The 26,647-nt window shown below is 39.3% G+C and overlaps 1 protein-coding gene across 1 annotated transcript in view; it reads left to right on the top strand.

Moving 5' to 3' along the window:
• LOC137239342 (discoidin domain-containing receptor 2-like) overlaps positions 1-26,647 on the top strand; it is a 500,380-nt gene that overhangs the window by 147,611 nt on the left and 326,122 nt on the right. Inside the window, exons 8-11 of the mRNA XM_067764529.1 lie at positions 1,462-1,623; positions 1,709-1,935; positions 2,064-2,208; positions 25,033-25,795. Coding sequence (XP_067620630.1) covers positions 1,462-1,623; positions 1,709-1,935; positions 2,064-2,208; positions 25,033-25,795 — 1,297 coding nt within the window. The remainder of the gene's footprint in view (positions 1-1,461; positions 1,624-1,708; positions 1,936-2,063; positions 2,209-25,032; positions 25,796-26,647) is intronic.

Raw genomic sequence — 26,647 nt, 5'->3', positions numbered from 1 at the left:
CCTTTACCTTTACCTTTACCTTTACCTTTACCTTTGCCTTTACCTTTGCCTTTACCTTTACATTTACCTTTACCTATACCTTTTTACCTTTATCTTTACCTTTACCTTTACCTTTACCTTTACCTTTACCTTTACCTTTACCTTTACCTTTACCTTTACCTTTACCTTTACCTTTACCTTTACCTTTACCTTTACCTTTACCTTTACCTTTACCTTTACCTTTACCTTTACCTTTACCTTTACCTTTACCTTTACCTTTACCTTTACCTTTACCTTTACCTTTATCTTTACCTTTACCTTTACCTTTACCTTTACCTTTACCTTTACCTTTACCTTTACCTTTACCTTTACCTTTGCCTTTACCTTTGCCTTTACCTTTACATTTACCTTTACCTATACCTTTTTACCTTTATCTTTACCTTTACCTTTACCTTTACCTTTACCTTTACCTTTACCTTTACCTTTACCTTTACCTTTACCTTTACCTTTACCTTTACCTTTACCTTTACCTTTACCTTTACCTTTACCTTTACCTTTACCTTTACCTTTACCTTCACCTTTACCTATACCTTTATCTTTACCTTTACCTTCAGCTTTACCTTTACTTTTACTTTTACCTTGACCTTTACCTTTATCTTTACCTTTACCTTTACCTTTACCTTTACCTTTACCTTTACCTTTACCTTTACCTTTACCTTTACCTTTGCCTTTACCTTTGCCTTTACCTTTACATTTACCTTACCTATACCTTTTTACCTTTATCTTTACCTTTACCTTTACCTTTACCTTTACCTTTACCTTTACCTTTACCTTTACCTTTACCTTTACCTTTACTTTTACTTTGACCTTTACCTTTACCTTTACCTTTACCTTTACCTTTGCCTTTGCCTTTACCTCTACCTTTATCCCTACCTTTACATTTACCTTTACCTTTACCTTTACCTTTACCTTTGCCTTTACCTTTACCTTTACCTTTACCTTTACCTTTACCTTTACCTTTACCTTTACCTTTACCTTTACCTTTAACTTTACCTTTATCTTTACCTTTACCTTAACCTTAACCTTAACCTTTAAATTTACCTTTACTTTTACCTTTATTTTCATCCTCAACTTGATACTCATTACTTTTTTATCGACGTCCTTTACCTTTGCAACCACTTTCCAATCGAAACCAAGGGGACGTTACCGATAGAAGGAAGGTATTCTGCTCTTACGTCTCGAATGTTTTACTCCGGACATCTGACTCCTGAAAGGCATGAATGTGGTACCACCCATCCCTACCGATCTGCGATAGCTGCCCTACTTTTAGAAAATGCTATTGACTGCCTTGGAGTTTAGTCTTAATAATAATTAATGGACTTCTTCTCAGCTATTCTTTCCTTGCTATATCCGTCCGTTTTAATATTTGTGTACCATAATCTCAACTAATTCAATATTCTGTTTTACCATTTTTACTTTCAGCGCCCATTATAGGCAATTTTACAGACGAAGACTTCGCTGGTGCTGCCTTCGGTGCGGGTGCAACATCACAAGACAACGTAGAGTATCCATTACAGCGTGACGAAGTTGAACGCGTCATTAATGGAAAATTTGGGGAACGTAGTTTGTCGCCAATTCCATCGGGTAAGTGACGCCAACGCAAAATATTAAGCATTGAAATTAAATCAAATTTAAAAAAATGTATATATTTTCATTTTCGCTCTTTTAGTGATTTCTCCCAAACCCATAGATCATCCAGAACCGGAAAACAGTTTTATTGGCTTCATATTTGCGGTATTGGTGGCGATAATATTGGTGCTTGTTGTTGTTATACTCTTAATTGTTATAAGAAATAAACGTGGCCGTGGTGGTAATGTACTCGATGCTTTCCAACATAATTTCAATCCTGAAACACTGGGCGGTGCTGATAAACGACTCAACTGTAGTGGCATGAAAGTGAGTTTATGATGTCATGAAGTTCTTAACTTAATTACTGTGTATTATTTTTGACACGATTTTCACATAAAAACAGCACTGACGGCGCTCAATTTAATTTAATATTTCTTTTTTCATTTTTTTTTCAGGCGGTCACTATGGACAATGATTCAGAGTCAATTGACAAGAGTAGTCTCTATCATGAGCCATTCAATGTAAATATGTATACAAGTGCAGCAAGCGGTTGTTCAATGAATGAAATGCAACGGCAACATGTCACACCGGACTACACGGGTATGTTAATTAATTATTAAAGATATTTTTAAATGAACGTATGAATGTAGGTAAATGCGTAATCGCTAATAGTAGGAAGACAAGTAAATTTGTTGTAACAGCTTTCCTAATGAAGTTAAAAATCTTTTGGTCGTGTAATGAATAATGGCAGAGGAAATAATTTGTTGTGATCGAACATAAGTGAAAGGAAGAAGGAGAAGTGGAGGAAGAGGTAAAGGGAAATTGAGAAGGAGGGGGCAAGGGACAGGCGAAGGATGTGCGCACTTCTATAATATCAGTCATAATACGCAGATGCCTCCGTGCGGTCAGGAACGCGTTATCCGAAGATCGGTAACTGAACACACACCTTATAAATAACACTAGCTCCAAACTATTACAGAACTATTGCATTGAGTGACGGTAGTAGTTCTAATTATATCCCTTGTTGTTGTTGTTGTTGTTGTAGCAATGTTTCGCCCACCTAATAGCCGCGACCGATCACAAATTGTCATCAATATCCTCTAACGGGAGTCCAAGGAAAGTTGCTGTTTCAACAGGGGTGGACCATAATGAAAGGGGTGTTAGAGGTGTTGGTTCCACATTACAATTAAAGAGATGGTTGGTGTCATGTGGGGACACATTGCAAGCGGGGCATACATTTTGTATGTCGGGGTTGATTCTGGATATGTAAGAGTTTAACCTGTTACAGTATCCAGAACGAAGTTGAGCCAGAGTGACTCGCGTTTCCCTGGGGAGTATGAGTTCCTCTTCCGCAAGTTTTGGGTACTGTTCCCGGAGTACTGGATTCACCGGGCAATTCCCGGCATAAAGGTCCGACGCCTGTTTGTGGAATTCACCAAGGACCTGCTTTTTGCTTCACACGGCTAAGTTCTTAGGTGCCGTATTTCCTCAAAATGCTTACGGAGATGACTCCTTAAGTCCCTAGGCGGTGCTGGCTCATCAATCAGGTGTCTGTTGGGATGCCCAGGTTTCTGGGTATTCAACAGGAACTTTTTGGTTAGCATCTCATTTCCCTCCCTGATGGGGAGTATTCTCGCCTCATTATGTAGATGGTGTTCTGGGGACATAAGAAGACAGCCCGTGGCGGTTCTGAGCGCAGTATTTTGGCAGGATTGTAGCTTCTTCCAGTGCGTAGTTTTTAGGCTTGGCGACCATATAGGGGACGCGTAGCACGCAAACGGCTGGGCAATTGCTTTGTATGTGGTAATGAGCGTTTCTTTGTCTTTTCCCCAAGTACTGCCAGAAGGAATTTGAGGATTTTATTACGGCTCTGGATTTTCGGAACAATTGCGGCTGCGTGCTCACCAAAATGTAGATCTTGATCAAACGTCACACCCAAGATTTTGGGGTGTAGGGCAGTCGGCAGCGTAGCGCCATCGACGTGGATCTTCAAAATGGTCGGCATTTGGGACGTCCAAGTTGTAAATAGGGTCGCGGATGATTTAGTCGGTGATAACTCCAGGTTTCGCGAGGCGAAAAACCTGGAGAGATCATGGAGGTAGCCCTTTATTCTGTTGCAAAGCTCATCGATTTTTTGACCGAGTCTGTGGCAATTATTGTGCAGTCATCGGCGAAAGACACGATAGTAACTCCTTCTCGTGGCGAAGGTAGTTTTGATAGGTAAAAATTAAACAAAATTGGGGATAGGACACCATCCTGAGGCACCGCTTGTTCAATTCTTCTTGGCTTTGATATTTCGTTTCTGAATTGCACCGATGCCTGCCCACCACCCAGATAATTTGCGGTCCACCTTTTAAGACATGGAGGAAGGGTAGACCCTTCCAAGTCTTGCAGTAACGTGCCATGGTTGACCGTATCAAAAGATTTTTTTAGGTCTAGCGCTACGAGTACTGTTCTATGGTGGGGCTTCTGATTTAAACCACAATTTACCTGGGTGCTAATGGCCTTTAGCGCGGTGGTGGTACTATGGAGTTTTCTAAAGCCATGCTGATGACAGGCTAGCTGCAAATTTGCTTTGAAGTGGGGGAGCAAAATGGCTTCAAGCGTCTTGACTACTGGCGATAGGAGAGATATCGGGCGATATGACTCTCCTATGTTAGCTGGTTTCGCAGGCTTTAGTAGCGGGACCACCTTGGCCATTTTTCATTTTTCGGGTATGGTGGAAAGAGACAGGTTGAAGACATGTGCTAAATATTTGAAACCCTCTTTCCCTAGGCTTTTAAGCATCGGCATGGCTATTCCGTCTGGGCCCACTGCTTTGGATGGTTTAGCATGACCGATGGAACTTATGTTTACATGCGTGTCTGTTGCACCTGCGTCTATTTTTGTCGACCGTAGAATGCATTATGTATTGTCAGCAGAAAGCGCTCGCGCATTTTTTCCCATCCGACAGCCCTTTGTCGCCAAAGGCGATGGAAACTTTGTCATTGTGCCTAGACGGATTCGATAGGGACTTTACAGTGGACCAAAGTTTACCTACACCGGCAGAGAGGTTACAACCGCTTAGGTGCTCCTCCCATTTTGCACGCTTGTGTTCATCTACAAGCAATCTGATGCGTTGGTTTATATACCTTATTTGGGGGTCGCCGGGATCGAACTGTCTTATAAGGTCACGTTCTCTCGCTAAACTTGCGGCCTCTGCCGGGAAGTGGGGCCGAATTTCGGGAATTCTACCGGCGGGAATGAAACGAGCGGAGGCGGATTCAATGACCTTGCGGAAAGCACGCTCCCCTTGGCGGGCATCAGTTGGGATAGAGAGGGCAGCAAAGCGGTTGTCTGTAAAGCATTTGTATTCGTCCCACTTTCCTTTTTTAAAGTTAATGAAAGTGCATTTTACTGCGACGATGAAGTCGGCGGGACGCTCGAGCAAAATAAGTATAGGCAGGTGGTCGGATGCCAATTTTACCATCGGCTGCCAGTTGACGCAGTTTACGAGTTCTGCGCTCACGATTGAAATATTCTGCGAACTGTGACAGCTTCCTACCATACGTGTGGGGGCGTCTCCGTTTATAGTGCAGAACGTCGTTTCTTCTATTTGATCCGCTAACATCTCACCCCTACTATCCACCCGCAAGTTTGAATGCCATAGATCGTGATGGGCATTGAAATCGCCTAAGATAATGCGATTGTTTCCAGTGAGTACGCCGTATCCAGTGAGTATCCCCTCGAGTCCTTCCAAGTGACACCTTTAACATTGTGATGTCCTACGAAATGGCAATTATCCCACAGGTGGTTCTGAGACAAGCGATGCCTTTGGTTGATTAACTTAAATACATATAGCGCAGACTTGAATACAATTTTTCTAGTGCAAGTGTGGCTGCCAACTGTCCCGCTGTGCATCCGACCAATAATCACTCGAAAGTGTTCCACAAACCTGTAAGGCACAACTGTCGCTTTAAACGACTAACTCCAATTTTTACTGCAGGGACTATCTAGACTAAAAGATTTCAGGGAACTTCAAACAATCACCGAGACTTTCATACATGGGCTACGAAAAAAGTGACGATGCCCACGATTCTACCAGAAGCTGCAGCGCATGATAGGGTTTCAAGTTCTTAGCAAGTTCCTGTAGGAGCAAAAATAGTGACTTGCTAACTGCTACACACAAAGTTTGAGTATGATATGCGAGCATCTTTTGCCATGAATATCAAAAAGTGAGAGTGAGGGAACCCAGTGCTCCTTTTACTAAAGATCGAAGACAATTTCCCATCACCCGATTACGAGAAAGCTGGAATATATTTTTTCAATATAATAAAGCTTCAGTAACTAACGGAGTATTATCCGATTCACAGTTTGCCTTTTTCGTCAATAGAGGACTAAGCGATAACCACCAGGATCCCCCGCGGGTTAGGAGGTTAGATAATAAATAGATTCAAGGGGTTGTGTAGCGCAACCCTTTCATGTTGCCAGCGCAATATATAGCTTCTCCAAACCCAATTATCAACCTCACCTATCCGCAGCGAATCCTGTTTCATTAATAGCCGAGGCTCTGGCTAACCTAAACTCCTCATGGATGTAGGAGGTGGGAGGGCGGGATGGCCTGAAGGTCCCACGTGTTCATAACAAATCGTACCCGAGATGGTCGGGCTTGGTACCGGAACGTCCAGGATCTGCATCCGGCAAAGGACCATCAACATCGATAGCTAACAAATTACATGGGGTCGGACCTCTAAGCCAGGTGAATCATGTACTCAAAGAACAATACCCATAACTAGCGAAGGAGGAACGCACTCTCCCTAGGGAACGCGCGTCACTCTAGCTCAACTTCAATCTGGGTACTGTAAACGGTTAAACTCTTACCTATCCAGAATCAACCCCGAAATAAGAAAATGTAAGGCGCGATAACCTCCGAAGAGATCTAAAGCCGAGCTTTTCTTCCAACTTGCGTCGTGCTCCTCTTGCTTTTTCCTACAAATTGGCTGGACGGGACCTACGTGTTTTATGCCGACTCAGAACGGCATCTGCAAGGCAGATGAGTTTTCACTGAGAGCTTTTCATGGCAGAAATACACCCGGGGCGCTTGCCAAACCCTGCCGAGGGGCGACCTCGCTTAGAAAAATTTTCTTCTAATAGAAAAACCTTATTTCTAAAATTTTGATGTTGCTTTGCCCGGGGTGTGAACCTAGGGCATACGGTGTGGTAGGCGAAGCACGCTACCATCACACCACAGTGGCCGCCAACCCCGAAATACAAAATATATATATCCTGCTTGTAATGTGTCCCCACATGACACCAACCAGCTCTTTAACTGTATTGTGGAACCAACGCCTCTAACACCCCTCTCATTATGGTCCACCCCTGTTGAAACAGCAAGTTTCCTTGGACTCCCGTTAGAGGAAATTGATGACAATTTGTGATCGGTCGGACCTATTGGATAGGGCGATGCATTGCTACAACAACAACAACAACATCGATAACACTCCCCAGTGCCTTCGGGCAGTGCCCTTATCGCTATAACAACAACAACAACAACATGACCACCAGGATGTACACCATTATCCCGCGGCTGCCGCAGCATGGAATGAGTTTGCCAGCATACAAAATGGATGGTTCCAGGTTAAAACCTTTACAAATTTACATCAAAAAATTTCTTTAGAAACAGAAAGTCTAAACGGTGTTGCACCGAGTACGTAATTCTGCAAAGATTACAAGTAGCTCCCTCAGCAGCAAGCACCTTTCTGTTACTTTATATGGTTACGGCCTTTTTCCCTAAACGGTCGAAAAGTCAAACAGAAATTTTCTAGTTGCCCAAAGCGTCATATTGAGAATGCTCATAAAGTCAACTGGCCATTTTTAGTGGTCATAACGTCATTTTACCTTTCGATCGTTGACCTTATGTCACCCTACCCAGCAAAAGTGGCATCTGAAGAGAGAGAAAGTTGTTTTCACATAATTACCGTTAGCAAATTTTTGTCCCTCGATAAACCTAATCAATTTGCAAAAGAAAAAAAAACGTTTAAACGAAATGTTGTTGAAAATTTCACACCTGGCCAAGTAATTTGTCATAGCAAAGTAAATGAGTGAAAAGCCGAAAGAAAAATAAAATAGTATTTAAAAAGTGGTGTAACGTTTTTGTGTTGTTATTTTTCGTTTAACTAAAATAACATTTTAATTTACACATGCCCATGTTCACCAAAATGCTACATATGTATATGTGTTTGAGTCCTCTTGAGTATGGATAAAAGTGTGTGCGACATCAAAGTTGCATATGACATAGTAATATGATGGGAAACCAACAACAATAACAACAAAAAACCAATATAGTCATCAAAGTTTTGCATGTTGTTGTTACTTTTGTTTTCTGTAGCTGCTATCGCTAACTATCGTTGTTATTGCTTATAGGTTTTCGGTGAATTTCATTTGTCATCATATGACACCAGTGTCGCTGACAGGACATGTAAAAGCAAATACATAGCCACACACGTATACATATACCAATACATAAACGAACACATTCACTTTGGTAAAGTGACGTGACGGTCACACGGGAGCAATTTTATGTACGTTGTAATTTACGTTAACGTCTCACCTTACCTTCTCTCTTTAGTATTCTCATATGCATATGCCACCGGCAGCAGATCATAAAAAGTTCAAAACTACCAACAAAACAACAAGAATAACCAATTCTAAAAAAGAAAAATTATTAGCACTGTCATTTTATGTCATCAACGGTTAACATCATTTAAGCTCAACTGCAGGTGAATGGCGACCAAAAATGTTAGGAGCATTTGAACGGGGGACGGGGTAATAAATGCTAGTTACAAACAATCTGCGGAGATTTTAATAAAAAAAACGTCGAATCCCCGAATTTGTGTTGCATATATTATTTTATACCATGTAGCTACAGTAATGTATAAGGACCATATTTAAGGCGATGCCATGCCCTCTTTACCCTATTATCTCACAGATATTTATCACCGTAAAATCTGACAAGTATGACGATTCTTAATATTGCACTAGCAGACTACATACGTATTTATCTTCATTAGAATTTACTTGCCCTCGTTCCGGAAATTTTCCATTCTACCTTACTTATTCCTCGGCAGCCATTTCTCATCTTTTATTCATATTCCTATTCCTATTCGTCCTTGCAAAAATCGTTGGATCATGTGATCCACTGGAGTACTTACCATTATACTCCACTGTAATGCAGCAATGGACCAACTCATGTTTCTACACAAACATATTGTAAGCCGATCATTGCTCGTTTTTAACGATTATAATCACTACACGATGTTTATTGGACTGTGGGTACTCCATAGCTTACTCTGATGTAATGCGGAGTTGGAGTATATGGTCCAGTCCTAGGACATTGCAACGTTAATTGGACCACCTTTTTTGTATGAATTGTGGTTAATTTTGGAGTACTCGCGATTTTTGCAGGGGTGTTAACCCTCCTATTTCAATTCGTTTTTCTATTCATATACCTGTTCCTATTACCACACACACCATCCACATTCTCCTTCCAATACCTATTCCAACTCCCATTCCTAATTTTATTTGTATTTCCAAATCCTTTTTCCTTCCACATTCCTATTATTTTTCCTATTACTATTTCTATTCCTCCTCCTTTTTCTTTGCTGGGTCTTATTCCTTTTCCCCTTCCTATTCTAATTCCTGTTCCTACTCCTATTCCTATTCCTGTTAACACTCCTATTTCAATTCGTGTTTCTATTCATATTCCTATTCTTACTCCAACTCCTATTCCCAATTTTATTTCTATTTCTATTCCAACTGCTATTCCTCCTCCTATTAATATTCTCGTTGCTATTCCTTTTCCTCTTCATATTCCTATACCTGTTCCTACTCCTATTCATATTCCTCTTCCTAATTTTACTTCTATTTCTATTCCAATTCTCCTTTCTATTCATATACCTGTTCCTATTACCACACACACCATCCACATTCTCCTTCCAATACCTATTCCAACTCCTATTCTTATTCGTACTCCTATTCTTATTCTGTTCTTATTCCTATTTCTATTCTTACTCCTACGCCTATTCTTGTTTCTATTCCTATTCCACACCTATGTCTATTGCTATTCATTTACCTACTCATATACCTATTCTTACTCCTATTTCGATTCCCACTACATCACCTCTTATTTGAAAGATTTCTAAAACCAGATTTAGCCTACTTAACCTCGCCTCGCCAACGTATCAAACTGCTGTCTGAATTTCATAAAGACTTAGCGCTACTAACTGTAAGCAATTGTTCTCAAATCACCCGAGATCTTTGAAAAGATAGCCTTCCTTAAAAGTTCACAGATAAGTAGTTTGGGTGTTTTGGTGATCAAAGTGCTTAGTTAGAAAAAAGATACACAGTATTCGAAACGTAACCATAAGAGTAATCTCAACCGTAAATGTACCCACAACCAAAACGTTAACCATAAGCATAACCATAACCGTAACCGTAACCATAACAATAACCATAACCATAACCGCATCCATAACCGTAACCGTAAACTTACCCGCAACCATAACGATAACCGTAAGTATAAACATAACCGTAACCGTAACCATAATCATAACCGTAACAATAATTGTAACCTTAACTGTACCAATCACCGTAGCCATAACCATAACGACAATCGTAATCATACTCGTAAAAATCACCGTAACCATAAACGTAACCATAACATAAAAAATCCATAAGCATAAGGGTAACCATAACTGTGCCCATCCGTAGCCATAAATGTTACCATAATCGTAAACATAACAGCGACCTTAACCGTAAACCCAACCGAAACAATAACCATAACAGTAACTATAACCATGTTCAACACCGTAACCGTAACCATGGCAGTAAGTAAAACCACGTTCTTAACCATTACCATAGTCGGCATTGAAGGCAGGCATAAGTTTGAAACGAAATTACCTCAACTGAAACTGTAACCGTACCCGGAACTGTCATCACCATAACAGCAGGTGTCAGCTGTCAACGCATCACCAAAACCCGTAACTCTGCAGTGTTAACCTCTGTTTTCATCTTCCCTTTATCATTAACACCACGATCATTATGTGTATTTTTTTTCAAGCGAGCTTGAAGAAAACGCTTCAACTAGCTAAACAGTTTCATTATGCCAAAACCATACAGATGGTGGAGGTTTATCAGCTAATTGTTACTTTTTTTCGCTGCTATGACATTTCTACTTCTAGCGCAGTATGTTTTTGACACTCAACCAGAGAATTACAAAAACAAAATACATGAATACATGCCGCCACGCTGTTATTTTGCTATTTTTGTTTATCAGCACATTCGTATGTTCATTTCATTCGCTCGTTCACAATAGTGCCCTATTTTTGAATATGCAACACTATACAACACTATCAATCAGGTCGACAATTACCTAAGCGGTTTCAACTGAAAGCGCTTAGCCAACTCAACTCGATTACTTTTTATTGTTGGTTTCCATGCAATTCGGTAAGCTAGCTAGTGTTTTAATTGTACTAGTTAGCAACGAAATACAGCTATTGTTACTAACTATAGTAAACGACATCAGTTGATGACTTTCCACTTGGTAAGCTTGGCTTTATGTGCCAGTGCTACTGGGTATTGCAAATAGAACGTCAAGCAGGCTATTGACACTTTTATTGTATGTTGTTATCATTTTGCATTTGTAACATTTGCCTCATGCAGCACCATGCAATATGCAACATGTACGCGCTTAATTGAACAACTTGCCAGTGTTGAGCGCTAATGTCCCACAGCTTCGCTTACTCACAATGCTTGCTTCGGATTCATTTTGTTAGCAACTCTTTTTTGTGCTTTTTAATATCCTTTCCTCATCATAATTGCACCACCAAAAACTCAGGTTTCATTTGTCAATAACGTTTTTGCCACCAATAGCGCCATTTCTCTCTCCCCGACTTCTTCCGTTACTGGCATTCACTTAGATACTCCCTCGTTCGTGCAAAAGCTCCATTGTCACTTTGGCTTGCTTGTCGCGTTAATGAGTTCTAATGTTCGAACTCTTATCGCACAGTGACCGCATATTTCGATTTTATGTTTCACCTTTGACGTATGTTGTTGTTTTTTGCTGCTGTTGATATTTTCCGTTAACATTTCTCTTGTGATTTGTAAATGGTATTCTGTTTTTCGCAATATGGCGTTATGACAGCTGAAACGGCCGCATAAAAGTCATATTCCGAAATGTTGTTTGGCAGCTCGTAAGTTTTCAATTTTTGCCTTTCAATGCATACAAGTTGTGGTTGCAGTTTTTCCATTTGTTGTTGTTGTCGTTGAGGCTTTTATGCATTCATTAAACTTTATTTGTGTGATGAACCCATCACATGTCAATTTATTACTCAATTAACCGTCTTATTCACTTATGGTGTTTTGCGGTCTCTTGTGCATAGCTACTACGTGGGCAGCCCTATTCAGTTTGACCGCAACCGTAACTATAACTCCAATCTTAACCTCAACCATAACTATAACCATAATCGCAACCACAGCCGTTATTAAACGGTAAGCATACACGTTATCATATCTGTAGCTTTAACCGTAGCCGTAACCGTAGCCATAACAATAACCATAACCATAACAGTACCTCAACCATAACCATACCCGTTGTCATAGTCCGAGAGACGGAGTTTTGATAATCAGTCTACTCCTCAACTGTGAAAAACTATGACATTGTGACTGAACAGAACTTCGTCCACCAAATTTGAAAATATTCACTTCCTATAATAACAAAACGTTGTAATGACGACGGCATCAGTGTTCTCTGACTGATGAAGACCTACAAAGCAAGTAACACTTTGGATGGATAGGTTGAAGTCAGCCTTATACCCAAAGTGGAAGGAAGACCACACAAAGCAACAAGATACAGCAGACCAATCAATAAGCTTTACATTCATCATGCAGAAGGTTTTTGGAACACTTTTCAACAGCCGCATATGATCAATTTTTGAAAGCAGCTTATAAGATGAGCGAGTCAACCGACACAAAATGTCCAAAGGGGCTATAGTCTCATTGCAAGTGTAAGCCAACCTGGATGAAAATATGCAGCTTAAACAGCAAATGGACAGTCATGGTCTTAACTCTTCTCACAGCAGATAGTAAGATCGCCTGGGTTCAAGTTCTGAAGATTAATTAACCAAAGCTCACCTAGCGGATTCTACTATGACTATGACTACGTGAGTCCAATTTATAGGATCCAATCAGCTATTGCTAGATAGAACTTTATTATTATTATTAGATATTAAGTAGGCTGATTTCGCGGTAATTGACTTGGCACTTCAGCTCGGATTATTTCCGAAAGATTAAAGCCTTGAGCTTACTTCAATATCTTAGTCAAAAGCAGGTAGCCTAAACTGCCGTAAAATACACACAAATTTTACACGAGTAGCAAAGCGCAGTATTCAGTTTACATGAATCCATTTGTTGCTGTAAATATACATAACATGGAACAGATCCTTAGCTTAAATCGGACAAGCTTGTTATAATAGTTTTGCGTTACTTTGGCAAGAAAAAACCAAAGAAAAGAAAAACAAATAACGAGTTCACTTACCTGTAAAAGAGCAACAACGAAAACAAAAAAAATAACTGAAACCAACCAAAACTCACCCAAATTACGTAAGAGGCAAAAAATATACTCCAAAGTGAAAAACGAAGCAAAAAAAATGTAAACTGCAGCTGCATAAGTTTGGGTTTAAAATTAAAAAGTTTAAGGGCTTAAAACTGGATTTGAGCGCAGCAGGGTAAACTTCTTCACTTTCTTAAGGCTAACACTTAAGGTTGGGATCGACTCCCAACGTGGGGCGCTAGAAGCGCATAAGAAAATGCAAATTTTGTTTTGGACGAATTTAATGCAATGAAAGCAGACACTTACAAACTGGAAAATAAAATAATCATACACATATACATATTTAAATATAAATATATCAACGCACATATACATATATAAATACTTGTGTGAAAGTTCACTAATACATATATAAAGTCATTTCAAAGGTGAGCTCTGTTTTGCGTAGGACAGTCACAAATGTGCATTTTCTGTGCTGCAATTAATTTCCATTTTTTCTTCTTGCCTTGTGTTTTCTTCTTGTTATTTTTATAAGTTAAGGAAACTAAGTAAATGGGAAAAGTTTTGCAGTCAGCAGCAGCAGCATGCAGAACAGAGCAGCAGCAGCTGATGAAGGATTTGTAGAAGAAATGTAGTGAAGATTTAACAGAAAAACGAAAGTATTAAATAAAAAAAAGCTATGAATAACTTACAATTGTCTTGCATTCTAACAAATGTATGCAAATTTGTTGTACAAACACATGCACGATAGTATACATGGGTGAAAGTTAGCCCAGTAGTAAAATAGCTAAGTACGTACTTCACGTGGAAGATTAGGCACTAATCGGGTGGCAATAAAATATAGCGAAACAAACCATTTTGAAATATTTAGAGAGTTCTAGCGAAGATTTTATCCCTTTAAGCTGTCACCGAAACAACATTTTAAAATATCTCTAGACAAAATCTCGAGACATTATTTATACTTCGGAAATCCAAATTGTATACTTGACAGAAACCATCCAAGCGTTATCTAATTGTAAAAAATCATTATACGATGTTATTTGATATCAGGAGTTCGTAAGAAGCGTGTATCAATTGCTAGAAAATATATGTCCCTACTTAAAGTTAGGTGCATACTCGGGCGCCAATTGGGGGCGATATGGCGGCAAGCCGACTGCACGTCTTAAGAATATTTAATATATTATGGTGAAAAGGACAATTCGTCCAGCAAGACTACCTTCATTAACCTGAATAAACTGGCAACAAAAATTATTCTTGGGGTACACGAGAACAAATCAAAACACTTAGTTTTGTCATAGCAGCCACGAAACAGTTTTGGGTACAAATATGGCTGTCAACTGTCCCACTTTGCAACCGATCAACACCAGTTCTGAGGTAGTCAATTGACCTGTGGAGCGAAACTGTTACTTTGCGTGACTGTCGCCCATTTTTTCCACAAGTTCTATAAACCTCTCATAACAACATTAATCAGTCGGTGTAAATAACCATATTCTACTACTAGGTCATACTCGGGCGCCAGATAAAACCTTAGTCATGAGTAGTGCAATATTATCGATCTTGTGCTGAATAGGATTATGGGCGCAACATAACTAAGCTACGCAAGAACAAAAGCGTAAGATTTCTTCAATCTTCTGATGATATTCATTTGACTGACGTTTACAACTCCTGTCCCCACATTTTCATTTGTCGGCTGAGTTGATTACTAAACACTTAATTATGCACTCGACAAAAAAGTATCAATACAATGAATATAGTGCAGTAAACTAAAGCTCTAGAGCGGTTCAGTCTAGGAAGTATTATACGAACGAGTACAGGCAACCTGGCCCAGAAGGTATTCCAATCGACACGCGACTTTGGCAGAAAGAGCAGTTTTCTGAGAAAATTTGTTTCAACTGAGTTTCCTACACCGAAATAGTGTGCGGGGGCCTTTTCTTCAGTTCAAATGAATTACATTACATCCCTCGCTCCCTAACTCCCCAAGCCATAATTTTGAAAAATCGTCGAAGATGAAAATATTGCGCAACTCGTAGGAAAAATCCGCTCACAAATAAGTTTTATGAACCATCAATAATCCTTCAGGAGCACAAGCTTGAGTCACTCCTAAGCCTGGGTGGCAAACAAAAACCAAGTAAATAAGAAAGAGGCGTGAGTACTACTTACTCGTAAAATGGAGCTCACCCAGGTGTTGAAGTTAAACCAAAACGAAGACATCTTTACGAGAAACAACACAATGAGCAAAGCTTCGCCGGCCGCTTATCGCCGAAATTGTATCGATATCAAATAAATATCTTTTTGATAATAGATCTTGGCCTTACGACAACAAATTGCTTACTTTTAGATATTTTTTTAATTTTTTTACATAAATAATCGATAACTTTTAGATAATAAATCTATAGAAAATTTTTAAATTTTGGAAAACAAATCTATAAATTCTCGATAACAAATCGATAATACGCCATAAGCATTTTTATAACAAATCTATAATAAACACCTGAATTCAGTAAGCCGTCTCTAGTCACTATTAGAGAGTATTTGGGGTGCAAATCACTTTTGAGACAATTTGCCATTCTGTGTTAACTTTTATATTGACAGTCAAGCAGCAATTGAGGCAATAATCTCGCATAGCACAGCATCTAAATGCATGTTAGACTGTAAGCAGTCTCTGGAGAGGATCGGGACAGGGAGAAGCATACATCTATATTGGGCCCCAGGGCATATGGGAATAGATGGGAATGAAAAAGCGGACGAACTAGCTAAAAAGGGCGCATCCCTTGAAGCTTGCTCCGTAGATGTCCCAATTAGATTGGGCGAGATTAAGCGAAGGCGAGAGGTGCACATGATCGACCAAGCAGGAAAGGCGTGGGTTCAAGCGCGGGGCTGTATAGTGTCGAAGATTATGTGTAGGTCTTACAACCTTAGACTAACACAGTTGCTCCTATCATTAGACAGAGAGGACTGTAGACTCATGACGGGTATTCTGACTGAACACTGCCTTCTGGCGTCACATGCCTTTAAATTAGGCTTGGTCAGGGATAGCAGATGTAGGAAGTGCGGGTTGGAGGAGGAAATGATCGAGTACGTTCTGTGTTCGTTCCCTGCACTTGCCAGGCTAAGACTCCAGCTATTAGGAGTGATACAGCTGTCAGACCTAGAAGCAGCAAGTGGCTTAAGTCCTAGGAAGCTTCTAGTATTTGCCAAGAGGACGGAGTTATTTTATAACATAGGTCCTGATTTTTGATGGGGTTTTTCAGTTTGGTCATTAAAACAAACTTCTGGTAACACTACGGACTCAATCAGTCTATGTGAGGTCCTCATGGACCGGCCAGTTCAACCTACCTACCTGCCTACGCTTTCTCGCGTCTCCAGCTTCACAAAATCAATCACTAATTGCTGAGCTGGGCCGGGGCAGATCACAAACATGAAAATTTCAGAAAACGTTTGAAAATTATTTTCGAAAAACGCTTTAAATATGTTGTTTTATTCCTCAAAAATAAAATAAGCATAGAAAAAATTAAAAAACAGAAAACACTTAAAACAAACATCGGACTCTAATATGGCACCGCTGAGATTCGAACCTACACACTTTGGGATTTTCTATACAAAATTGTGAACGGCGTCTTCGCAAGCTCAGCCACAATACCACCCAACGTTATGCTGACAAAATGCAATGCTATATTATTTGTTCAATGTATGAGTAAATTGTCGTTTTAGTGAATTTTGTTGATATGGTGAATTGTTTTTGTGACTTTCGTTTGCTGAATACCCAAATCATCTCAAGTCACAAAAATTGTCTCTAAAGGAAAATCTCAAATTTAGAGACTTAAGATGAGACTGAATTACAGAATTCAGCCGTAAATTCATAATTTTCCGATAACATTGATACTTTTTATAACAAATCGATAACAAGTCGATAACTTTTCGAAAAAAATCTATAACTTTTCGATAATAGCTCATAACTTTTCGGGTGCAAACTGAAAAACAAAACAAGTAAGGAAGGCTAAGTTCGGGTGTAACCGAACATTACATACTCAGCTGAGAGCTTTTGACACAAAATAAGGGAAAATCACCGTGTAGGAAAGTGAACCTAGGGTAACCCTGGAATGTGTTTGTATGACATGCGTATCAAGTGGAAGGTATTAAAGAGTATTTTAAAAGGGAGTGGGCCATAGTTCTATAGGTGCACGCCATTTCGGGATATCTCCATAAAAGTGAACTAGGGATGGCTCTAGAATGTGTTTGTACAATATGGGTATGAAATGAAAGGTGTTAATGGTTATTTAAAAGGGATTAGGCCTTAGTTCTATAGGTGGACGCCTTTTAGAGATATCGCCATAAAGGTGGGCCAGGGGTGACTCTAGAATATATTTGTATGATAGGGGTGTCAAATGAAAGGTGCTAATGAGTATTTTAAAAGGGATTGGGCCTTAGTTCTATAGGTGGACGCCTTTTCGAGATATCGCCATAAAGGTGGGCCAGGGGTGACTCTAGAATGTGTTTGTACGATATGGGTATGAAATGAAAGGTATTAGGGCTTCATTCTGTATTGCGAATGATAGCTCAGACGAACGATTCGCCTCTAAACGATTTCGTCTAGCAATGGTATTCGCGATTATTTTCGTTCGGCCTTTACGTTTCTAACTTTATGTCAAACAGGAAGGCGAAATCAATTGTCAAATGATATGTTACTATCGTTTAACATAGTGCAAATACACTAGCGATTCTTCTCCGAGGCGAAACGAACGTTCGTTTCGTAATGGAGAATGAAGCCCTTAATGAGGCTTTTAAACGGAAGCGGCCCTTAGTTGTATATGTGAAGGCGTTTTCGAAATATCGACCAAAATGTGGACCAGGGTGACCCAGAACATAATCTGTCGGGTACCGCTAATTTAGTTTTATATGTAATACCACGAACAGTACTCCTGCCAAGATTCCAAGGGCTTTTGATTTCGCCCTGCAGAACTTTTTCATTTTCTTCTAATTAATATGGTAGGTGTCACACCCATTTTGCAAAGTTTTTTTCTAAAGTTATATGAACCAATCCAATTACCATGTTTCATCCCTATTTTCATATTTGGTATAGAATTATGGAATTTTATTCATTTTTCGTAATTTTCGATATCGAAAAAGTGGGCGTGGTCATAGTCGGATTTCAGCCATTATTTGTACCAAGATAAAGTGAGTGAACTAAGTTTAGTAAAGATATATCGATTTTTGCTCAAGTTATCGTGTTAACGGCCGAGCGGAAGGACAGACGGACGACTGTGTATAAAAACTGGGCGTGGCGTTAACCGATTTCGCCCATTTTCACAAAAAACAGTTATCGTCATAGAATCTATGCCCCTACCAAATTTCCCAAGGATTGGTAAATTTTTGTTCGACTTATGGCATTAAAAGTGTTCTAGACAAATTAAATGAAAAAGGGCGGAGCCACGCCCATTTTTAAATTTTCTTTTATTTTTGTATTTTGTTGCACCATATCATTACTGGCGTTGAATATTGACATAATTGACTTATATACTGTAAAGATAATCAATTTTTTGTTAAAATTTGACTTACAATTTTTTTTTTAAAGTGGGCGTGTTCTTCATCCGATTTAGTTAGTTGTTATTTAGCACATATATAGTAATAGTAGTAACGCTTCTCCCAAATCTTATCATGTTATCTTCAACGACTGTCAAATTACGGCTTGCAAAACTTCTAAATTACCTTCTTTTAAAAGTGGGCGGTGCCAAGCCCAATGTCCAAAATTTTTATAATTTTCTATTTTGTGTCATAAGGTTAACCCACCTAGCAAGTTTCATCGCTTTAGCCATCTTTGGTTATGAATTATCGAATTTTTTCGATTTTCGAAAAAGTGGGCGTGGTTATAGTCCGATTTCGTTCATTTTAAATAGCGGTCTGAGATGAGTGCTCAGAAACTTACATACCAAATTTCATCAAGATACCTCAAAATTTACTCAAGTTATCGTGTTTACGGACAGACGGACGGACGAACGGACATGGCTAAATGAATTTCTTTTTTCGCCCAGATCATTTTGATATATAGAAGTCTATATCTATCTCGATTAGTTTACGCCGTTACGGATTACCGTTATGCGAACAAAATTAATATGCTCTGTGAGCTCTGCTTAGCTGAGTATAAAAATAGATAACTCATTGCTTACTTTTATTAGCGATAGAAAATGTTAATAACAAAGGAGAATTTGCACTTGCATATTTTGCTGGGTCAATGTTGGTGCGCCATGTCGTATGAGTAACAAATAACACGCATACGAGCGCCACACTACAACTCGTGCAAACAAAATTGTTCGAAAACAAGTTGATGAAGGGATGATGCTTCAAGAAAATTGCATTTCAACAGCGATGTAGAGAAAGTGATTGCGTGCTGGTGTTATTATTATTGTTGATTGTTTTTCTTGCTGCTATTGTTGTTGTTAGTCATTATTGCTAAAGACATCTGTACAAGTATATGTGTGTATTACTTGTTTGTTGTTGTTATTTAAACCGTACGTGCTGCATGTAAATGCGAACGATTTTATTTTAACATTGCATGTTTTTGCGGCGCCAAGTTTTGAATGGTAATTGAATTTGAGGATTTCGTAGGGCTCACGCGCACAATATTTCCCTTTAATACACAAGCACAAATCTACACACTCACACGCACACATACATGCGTATGAAAAGTGCATGCAAACAAGGCGCATTGATATGCAGTAAAACTACAAATGCAAGCAAAATGAAGTTAACGCATGCACATGCACAAAGACACACATCCGAGTGATGTATAGCAAATGTAGTTGTTGTGAAAAGTTGTCATTTTTATGCTTGCATGTTGATTTATATTCAAAGTATTTTTATAAAAATTTATTTACATATGTGCATCACACCTGCACCTAGCTAACCAAACCAGCAGTACTGTAAAATAAAGTTTTTGAATTAGTACTTATTTTGAGGCTTTTGACAACAAATGATGACTATAGTAAGGTTAGGTTGTGTGACCGCTGCTCCAAATATGTGTAAGTAAACCCCTCAATTGAATATTCTCAGACTTAGTGATGACACATTAAGTTACGACGGCAGACCTTGTAAACAGCAGAAGTCACAGAATGGGATTGATCTAGTGCCGTTTCGATAGCTATACGTGTTTGTCTCATCCTGCAGTCCAAAGCTTCTTCCATCTCATACCGATTGCTGTACCGAGGGTTTCTGAAAGAAAGCATCCTAAACTGCCTTTTGCGTACTTCTACCAGATATCGGTGCATGCCAAGCCTTACCCCCCAGGTCTGTTGGGTTGATCACTGCGTCTAAGCGCTAGACGATACTCAATAATGTACAGTCCTGTGTGAGGGTTCTTTAACTCTTTCAGACATATAGTCGTGCGCTATGGATTTCGGCTAAGCCATCATACTATCGATGAGATACCTAACCTAGTGAAAGTTTTAGAAAGCTTATTACCACTAATAGATGAAAAAATTGTGTTGCGTCAAATTGAAGTCAGCAATATGATAAAATTATTCATATATTTTGTATGATGTCTACAAAAAATGTAAACTACCGGCTGAGAGGTGGTGTTCTTTTTTCAAGTAGGGTCTGGGGGTCAGGCTAATAAACCCTTGAATGACCTTATGCACTAAATCGACTTAAAATTGTTCATTTGTTAGCTACTGAAACCCTTGGGGTCTACTAGTTATGAAATTTTTATTTCATTTGATTTTCCTTCCAATTTTGCCACAAATGTGGACAACCGGTTACATGAGGGTTAAGCGATGTAACAGTAACAGATCAAAAAGATCTCGATACCCGGCTTCGGGTAGTGTTAATCCAGCGCAGCTGTGTAGATTAGATTTGAAACTTTCTAACACATGATGTACTGGATAATATCCCGTCCACGGCATCCCCGATAGCAGCGACTACATCTTGGAAGCTGCTCTAGTGAACGGGCGGTCTTAACTTTTGGCAGACTGTATGTTTGCTGCAGAATACACCGCTCAAAAATTCCCATTCTGCTTTGACCCATCCCTGAAAAAGTTCACCACAGCCCTGCCACAGATGAGTCCCGTATACCATTCCTCGAAGGTTTAAAAGTTGTGCAAAATCTGGCACAAAATAATCTGCTCTGCTAAAATAGTTACGAAGGCGTGAAAAATAGTTCTATTAGACCAACGCTAACATTCTCAAGTTCGGTGGGACTACTATACACAATGTAAAATAGGTTTGTATAGTGATATAGAAAATATGAAGTATTTCAGGCACTCGGTCTAACTCAAACTCATTGAAGTTATTTAGATTTAAATTAGGGGTATGCATTTAATAGCAAGCTCTCTTTGTATTTTTCTCCCACTTGATTCAACTCTTTCCACATTTCCTTTTTTGCCAGATGCCTACTTCTCTCCACTTACATCTACAAATCTCTCTCTTTCTCTCTCTGTCTGTCTACCTATCTCTCCCTCTCTCTCTTTAATATCCATATACCACTCTACAACCACACAACCAACCACCTCAGCACCACAGATGCCCCTCAAGTGGTCTAAACCGCTTTCCGGCTATACGCAATATCTTTCACTGCATTTACACTTCTTCTCTTACTGTCTTACAATCTTTTTTCAACTTAAGAGTCATCACATTCTCTTTTACTCCTTCCCCCTTTTTTCATATTCATTTATGTTCCATATCTTTAATATTAGTAAATTTGTCCCATCTTACCACGCTCTACGGCTTACACTATCTTTTTCTCGCCCCAAGCCACTCCAAATTCTTCTTCTCCTTTTTGCCCCATCTGCGGCTTTGTATCCTTTAGATGAATATGTAAATAAATAAGTTCTAGCTATTGCGGGAAATACTCCGAAAAATTTGAGTTTCATGGCTTCGAATGAAATCTTTCTTCTTTTTGGTTAGGAGAGAATGTATACGAAAGAATCCAAATTTTTTTGGATTCGAAATCTTTTCTCATTCACTTAATTTTTATGACTCTTTTCAGAGCAAATTCTTAGAGCATTATGTAGTATTTAGGTGGTTCTAATAAAACCTTTTACGCACACTTTGGGTTAGTTGGGTTGATTCGCGTTTACTTTGCTTCCTCTTTTTATTACTTTCAAATACATTTTGCTCGCATTCTTGTTTATTTTTGCATGTGCACATGCAAATCCTGCTGAAAATGTCAGCTGAAATGGAATTTAAATTGCACTCTAAACTCTTTTGGCCAACATGTTGTTGAGAAAGTTTCTTTATATGCTCTTTCTTTTTTGTCCTTTTTGTATGATTTCTGGTTTTGGTTTATATATTCATAGTTTCCATCAGCATATTTCTGTGCATTAATTTTTTTTTTTTTTTTTTTTGTTTTGTAGCAATTTTCTAAGGGCTTGCTAATTTTTTTCTCGAAAATCAAAATGTTTCCATTTCAGCGATTTAACTGGAAGTTGTAATATTTAATGAATAAAAGTGCTTAGTCGTTATGTGTATAATAAAACAAAAAAAAATATATTTTCAACTGTAACTAATACTTTGTAGGCTAAAACATTTGGCCTGCACAGTTCCGAACTATTACAGAACTATCTCATAAGGAGACAGTACTGGTTCTTGATCTGTCCCATCGCACCGCTTTGAGCTGACACTTTTAACTTTGCGATGTCCCACGAAATGGCAGTTGACCCCCCTTGCAGGCTCTTTGAATGCGTTATTAACCGATTCAGTCGTAGGTATTCATATAGCTCAGACTTAAGTGCTGTTGGTAGCAGTGTGGCTAACAACTTTCCCGCTTTGCATCCGTTTAGCACCAGTTCGGAGGTAGTCTTTAACCCTGTAGTGTGAAAGTAGTACTTTGTGTAACTGTCTCCCGTTTTCGCTGTAGTAGTGTAAACCTCAGAGTTTAGTAGTAACAGTTCCCAGTTACAATATTTCCCGTAATAAAAATTTCAGTATGAGTATCCTTTTGGTATGCAATATAAAATCCTTAACAAAACCTATAAACGAACGAGAACAAATGACTTTTTATGAGGCTTACTTAATTTGGTGGCAGCCGTGGTGCGAATACAGCATGCTCGCTTACCACACAAATGGTCCTGGGTTCAAGTTCCAATTGATATTAGATAGGGCGTTTATTAAAAGTGTTAATGTAGGGTTTTTTTCGAATTACAGGTCGAGGTAGGGTAATATTCCACTCAGACACCACTAAACTGATGCCATATCCCCACCAAGTACTAACATTCTTTATATTCAATTTTCACTCCTCGACGTCTCCGTAGAAGTAAGCGGACGAGAACAATAACAGCTACACACTCATGCATACTGCAACGAAGTACATACTGCCATGGAACAACGATCGTAATTAGCTTAAGAAGACAGTAAAAAAAATTCACACACACATGTAATTAGACACAGCGAATATGAGAGCAAGAGAACGAGAAGTTAATAAGCAACTATTCGAAAAGAATGTTCGTCAAAAGTCTAGACCCTGCGAGAATATTATAACGAACCAACTGAGAGGTATATAAGCAGTGAAAACTTAGGTAATCATTCCATCAATTTGATTTTAAAAAGTTTAAAGTGAAGTCGCGAATACTTTAAATTTTGAAATTCTAGTACCATTGCCCTGGTGTATGAAAGACATTTCGAATTTTTCAGTGATTCGAACCGATAACAATCAAAAATTCTTTTACTTCGTTACAGTATTTTTTTCTGTCCTTATTCCGAGTTTTTCTGCATCGCGGTTTGTCCATATTTTGAATAATTTTCTTAAATTTCTGGATCTTATTTGCCTATATAATGTTATTTATAGAGCCCTTCGATATATGATTTATTATTAAAGAAAATTTGCCTAGTTTGTGTCTTTTTGGGGTCTTTATAAATTATTACATATGTCCTGACGTAATTCTAGAAGTCGTCATTTTAAGGTACAGCATCCAATTATTTTAACTTCCAAGCATTTTTACTCACTGTCAAAATCGTAGATATGTTCCTAATAAAATGTTGTGCTTTGTACGGTTTTTGAGTCATCGGCGAAGCACGGCAAACAATCTCTCATGCTTCGAGAATGAACGAGTTTTTAGAAGTTTAAAGAGTGCAAGGTTTGATTTTTGGAGAGAGCATAAAAGTAGATGCTTATATTTGCAACCAAGAGCTTCCAGGCCATCTCGAAAAACAGGTTGAAGGTGCGGCGGATGAACGAGTTTCAGATCAAAAGCTGCCTTTAAATAAGATGTGATTGATCTTGAACATAGGCAAGGAAGAACGGCTTAGTGATCGTTAGATTTTATGAAAAATTAAGTGATTATTGACCTCCGTCCGTAAGTGAAGAGACAACAGTGTGGCTCCCCACGCACAGTGACGTGGCCCTCACGGCACAAGTGCACCAATTTTTTGTCGATAATAACAAGATATTCACACCTCCTCTGATTATTTCGTATGCGCGATGCGTTATCCAAATCAGAAGAAGCAATGGGCTAGTAGAATGTGAGGAAGCTTCACGTAGAGAGCTTTACGGCGGTTTTACATTTTCACAAGCTCGCTTAAGTAGCTGATTAGCTAAAGTAATCGCCACAATATGGTTTTGAATCTAAATAACGCAGAATATGGCTCAAGTCCCAGTTCAAGAACGGCACTAATTAGCACTTACCTAGAAATTTCTGCCATTTTTAAAAAGACAAACTCCAATAAATATAGATTACTTTAGCCTCAAGTCTTTCAAGTGTAGCAATTTTTCCGATTGAGAAGCAGAAGCTCAATAGCTGATCAGTGTTATTCAATTATATAGATTGGAAATTAAGCTTGTTATGCATTAAAGCCCCCTTTCTCTATAAATCCACTCTAACTTTCATCAACTCTTCTCCTTCTCTTTACAGATGTACCCGACATTGTATGCCAAGAATATGCTGTACCGCATATGCAAGATCTACTGCCCAGCGCACAAAAGACAAATTCGATTTACGGCACCGGAGGTGGCGGTGGTGGTGGTAGCAGCAACTACAGCACCAGCGCACGCAATACCCTCAACAGCATGTTCCAATCCAAATTATCAACTGCCAGTCAAAAGTTGCAACAATTGCAACATCAACATTCTCAACCACCGCCACCACCAGCATCCAATTCAACGCATGCAACCACACATTGTGCACCACCCATACCACCTTTGCCGCCAATGTTGGGCTCGACCAGCAATGACAAATATGCAACCACAGCGATTTGCAAAGCAAATGCCGCCAATAATGGTTCACATACTGCTCTAGCAGGTGGTATTAGTAGTGGTGGTGTAGGAGCTGCTGGAGCTGGTGCATGCAATACATTACCCAATGGCAGTATTGGTGGTGGGAGTGGTAGTCTCGCTTCAACAACAGCAAGTCTTGCATCAAGTTCAACAACACCGACGGGTGGCGGATATGGTTATTCAAGTTCGGCAGCCACATTAAATGCTACAAAACCGCATCATTATAATCTGGACATGACTGGCAATGGTGTTGTTTGTGATGTTGGTGTTGGCGTTGATGTCAACGAAGAGCAGGCCAATTTTCAGGTGCAAGAATTTCCACGACAATCATTGGTGATAGTTGAGAAGCTGGGTTGTGGTGTTTTTGGTGAGCTACATTTATGCGAGACCAAGGGAATTAGGTGAGTGTGAAGTTTTATTTGAAATATTTTGTGTATTGAAAATAGTACTGAATTAAGTACTTCATTGACTTTGAAAGCCTTTAAACCGTATACATTGGCAATATGATGACCCACTAAGCCCCTGGCCTCATCAATCAAATGTCTGTTGGGATGCCCAAGTTTCTGGGTATTCAACAGAAACTGTTTTTCAGCATTTCATTTCTCTCCCTAATAGGTATTACTCTTGCCTCGTTGTGTAGGTGGTGATCCGAGGGCAGTGTTTTGGTGGGCCTGTCTTTCTTCCAGTGAGTAACATTAGGGACGCATAGCATGCCATCGGCCGGTCAATTGCGTTGTAAGTGGTAATAAACATTTCTTTGTCTCTACCCCAAGTGCTCCGGGCAAGAGATTTGAGGATTTTATTACGGCTGTGGATTTAAGGTACAACTAAGACAGTCGGTAGCGTAATGCCATCAACGCGGATGTTCAATATCATCGATATTTGCCGTGTCCTTGTTGTAAACAAGATCGCTGATGATTTGGGCGGTGACAATGCCAGGCTTCGCGAGGCGAAAAAACTGCAGAGATCGGGGTGATAGCTGTTTATATTATTACTGATAACAGGTCGGGAGGGTATGTTGGGTACCTTCGGTAAAACAAGGAATACCAAGAGTGGACGATTCTTGCTGACTATAATTGATGATGGCCTAGAAGACTACTAGCAATTAATAGTAGTAGCACACTCACTGGGCAACACCAATCCCCTACTCGTGCACTAATATAACTTGCTGGAGCTGAAAAATTGGTATGCGAACTATGCAGTGACCGGTATGTAGAATGCGGTTAGGAGAGACGAGCCCAAAAATCATCAAG

This window comes from Eurosta solidaginis, chromosome 2 (assembly GCF_040869045.1).
Source record: "Eurosta solidaginis isolate ZX-2024a chromosome 2, ASM4086904v1, whole genome shotgun sequence".
In the NCBI taxonomy this organism is placed as follows: Eukaryota; Metazoa; Arthropoda; class Insecta; order Diptera; family Tephritidae; genus Eurosta; species Eurosta solidaginis.
The sequence above is the reverse complement of the archived record's forward strand: the minus strand, read 5'-3'. Positions and strand labels throughout refer to the sequence as shown.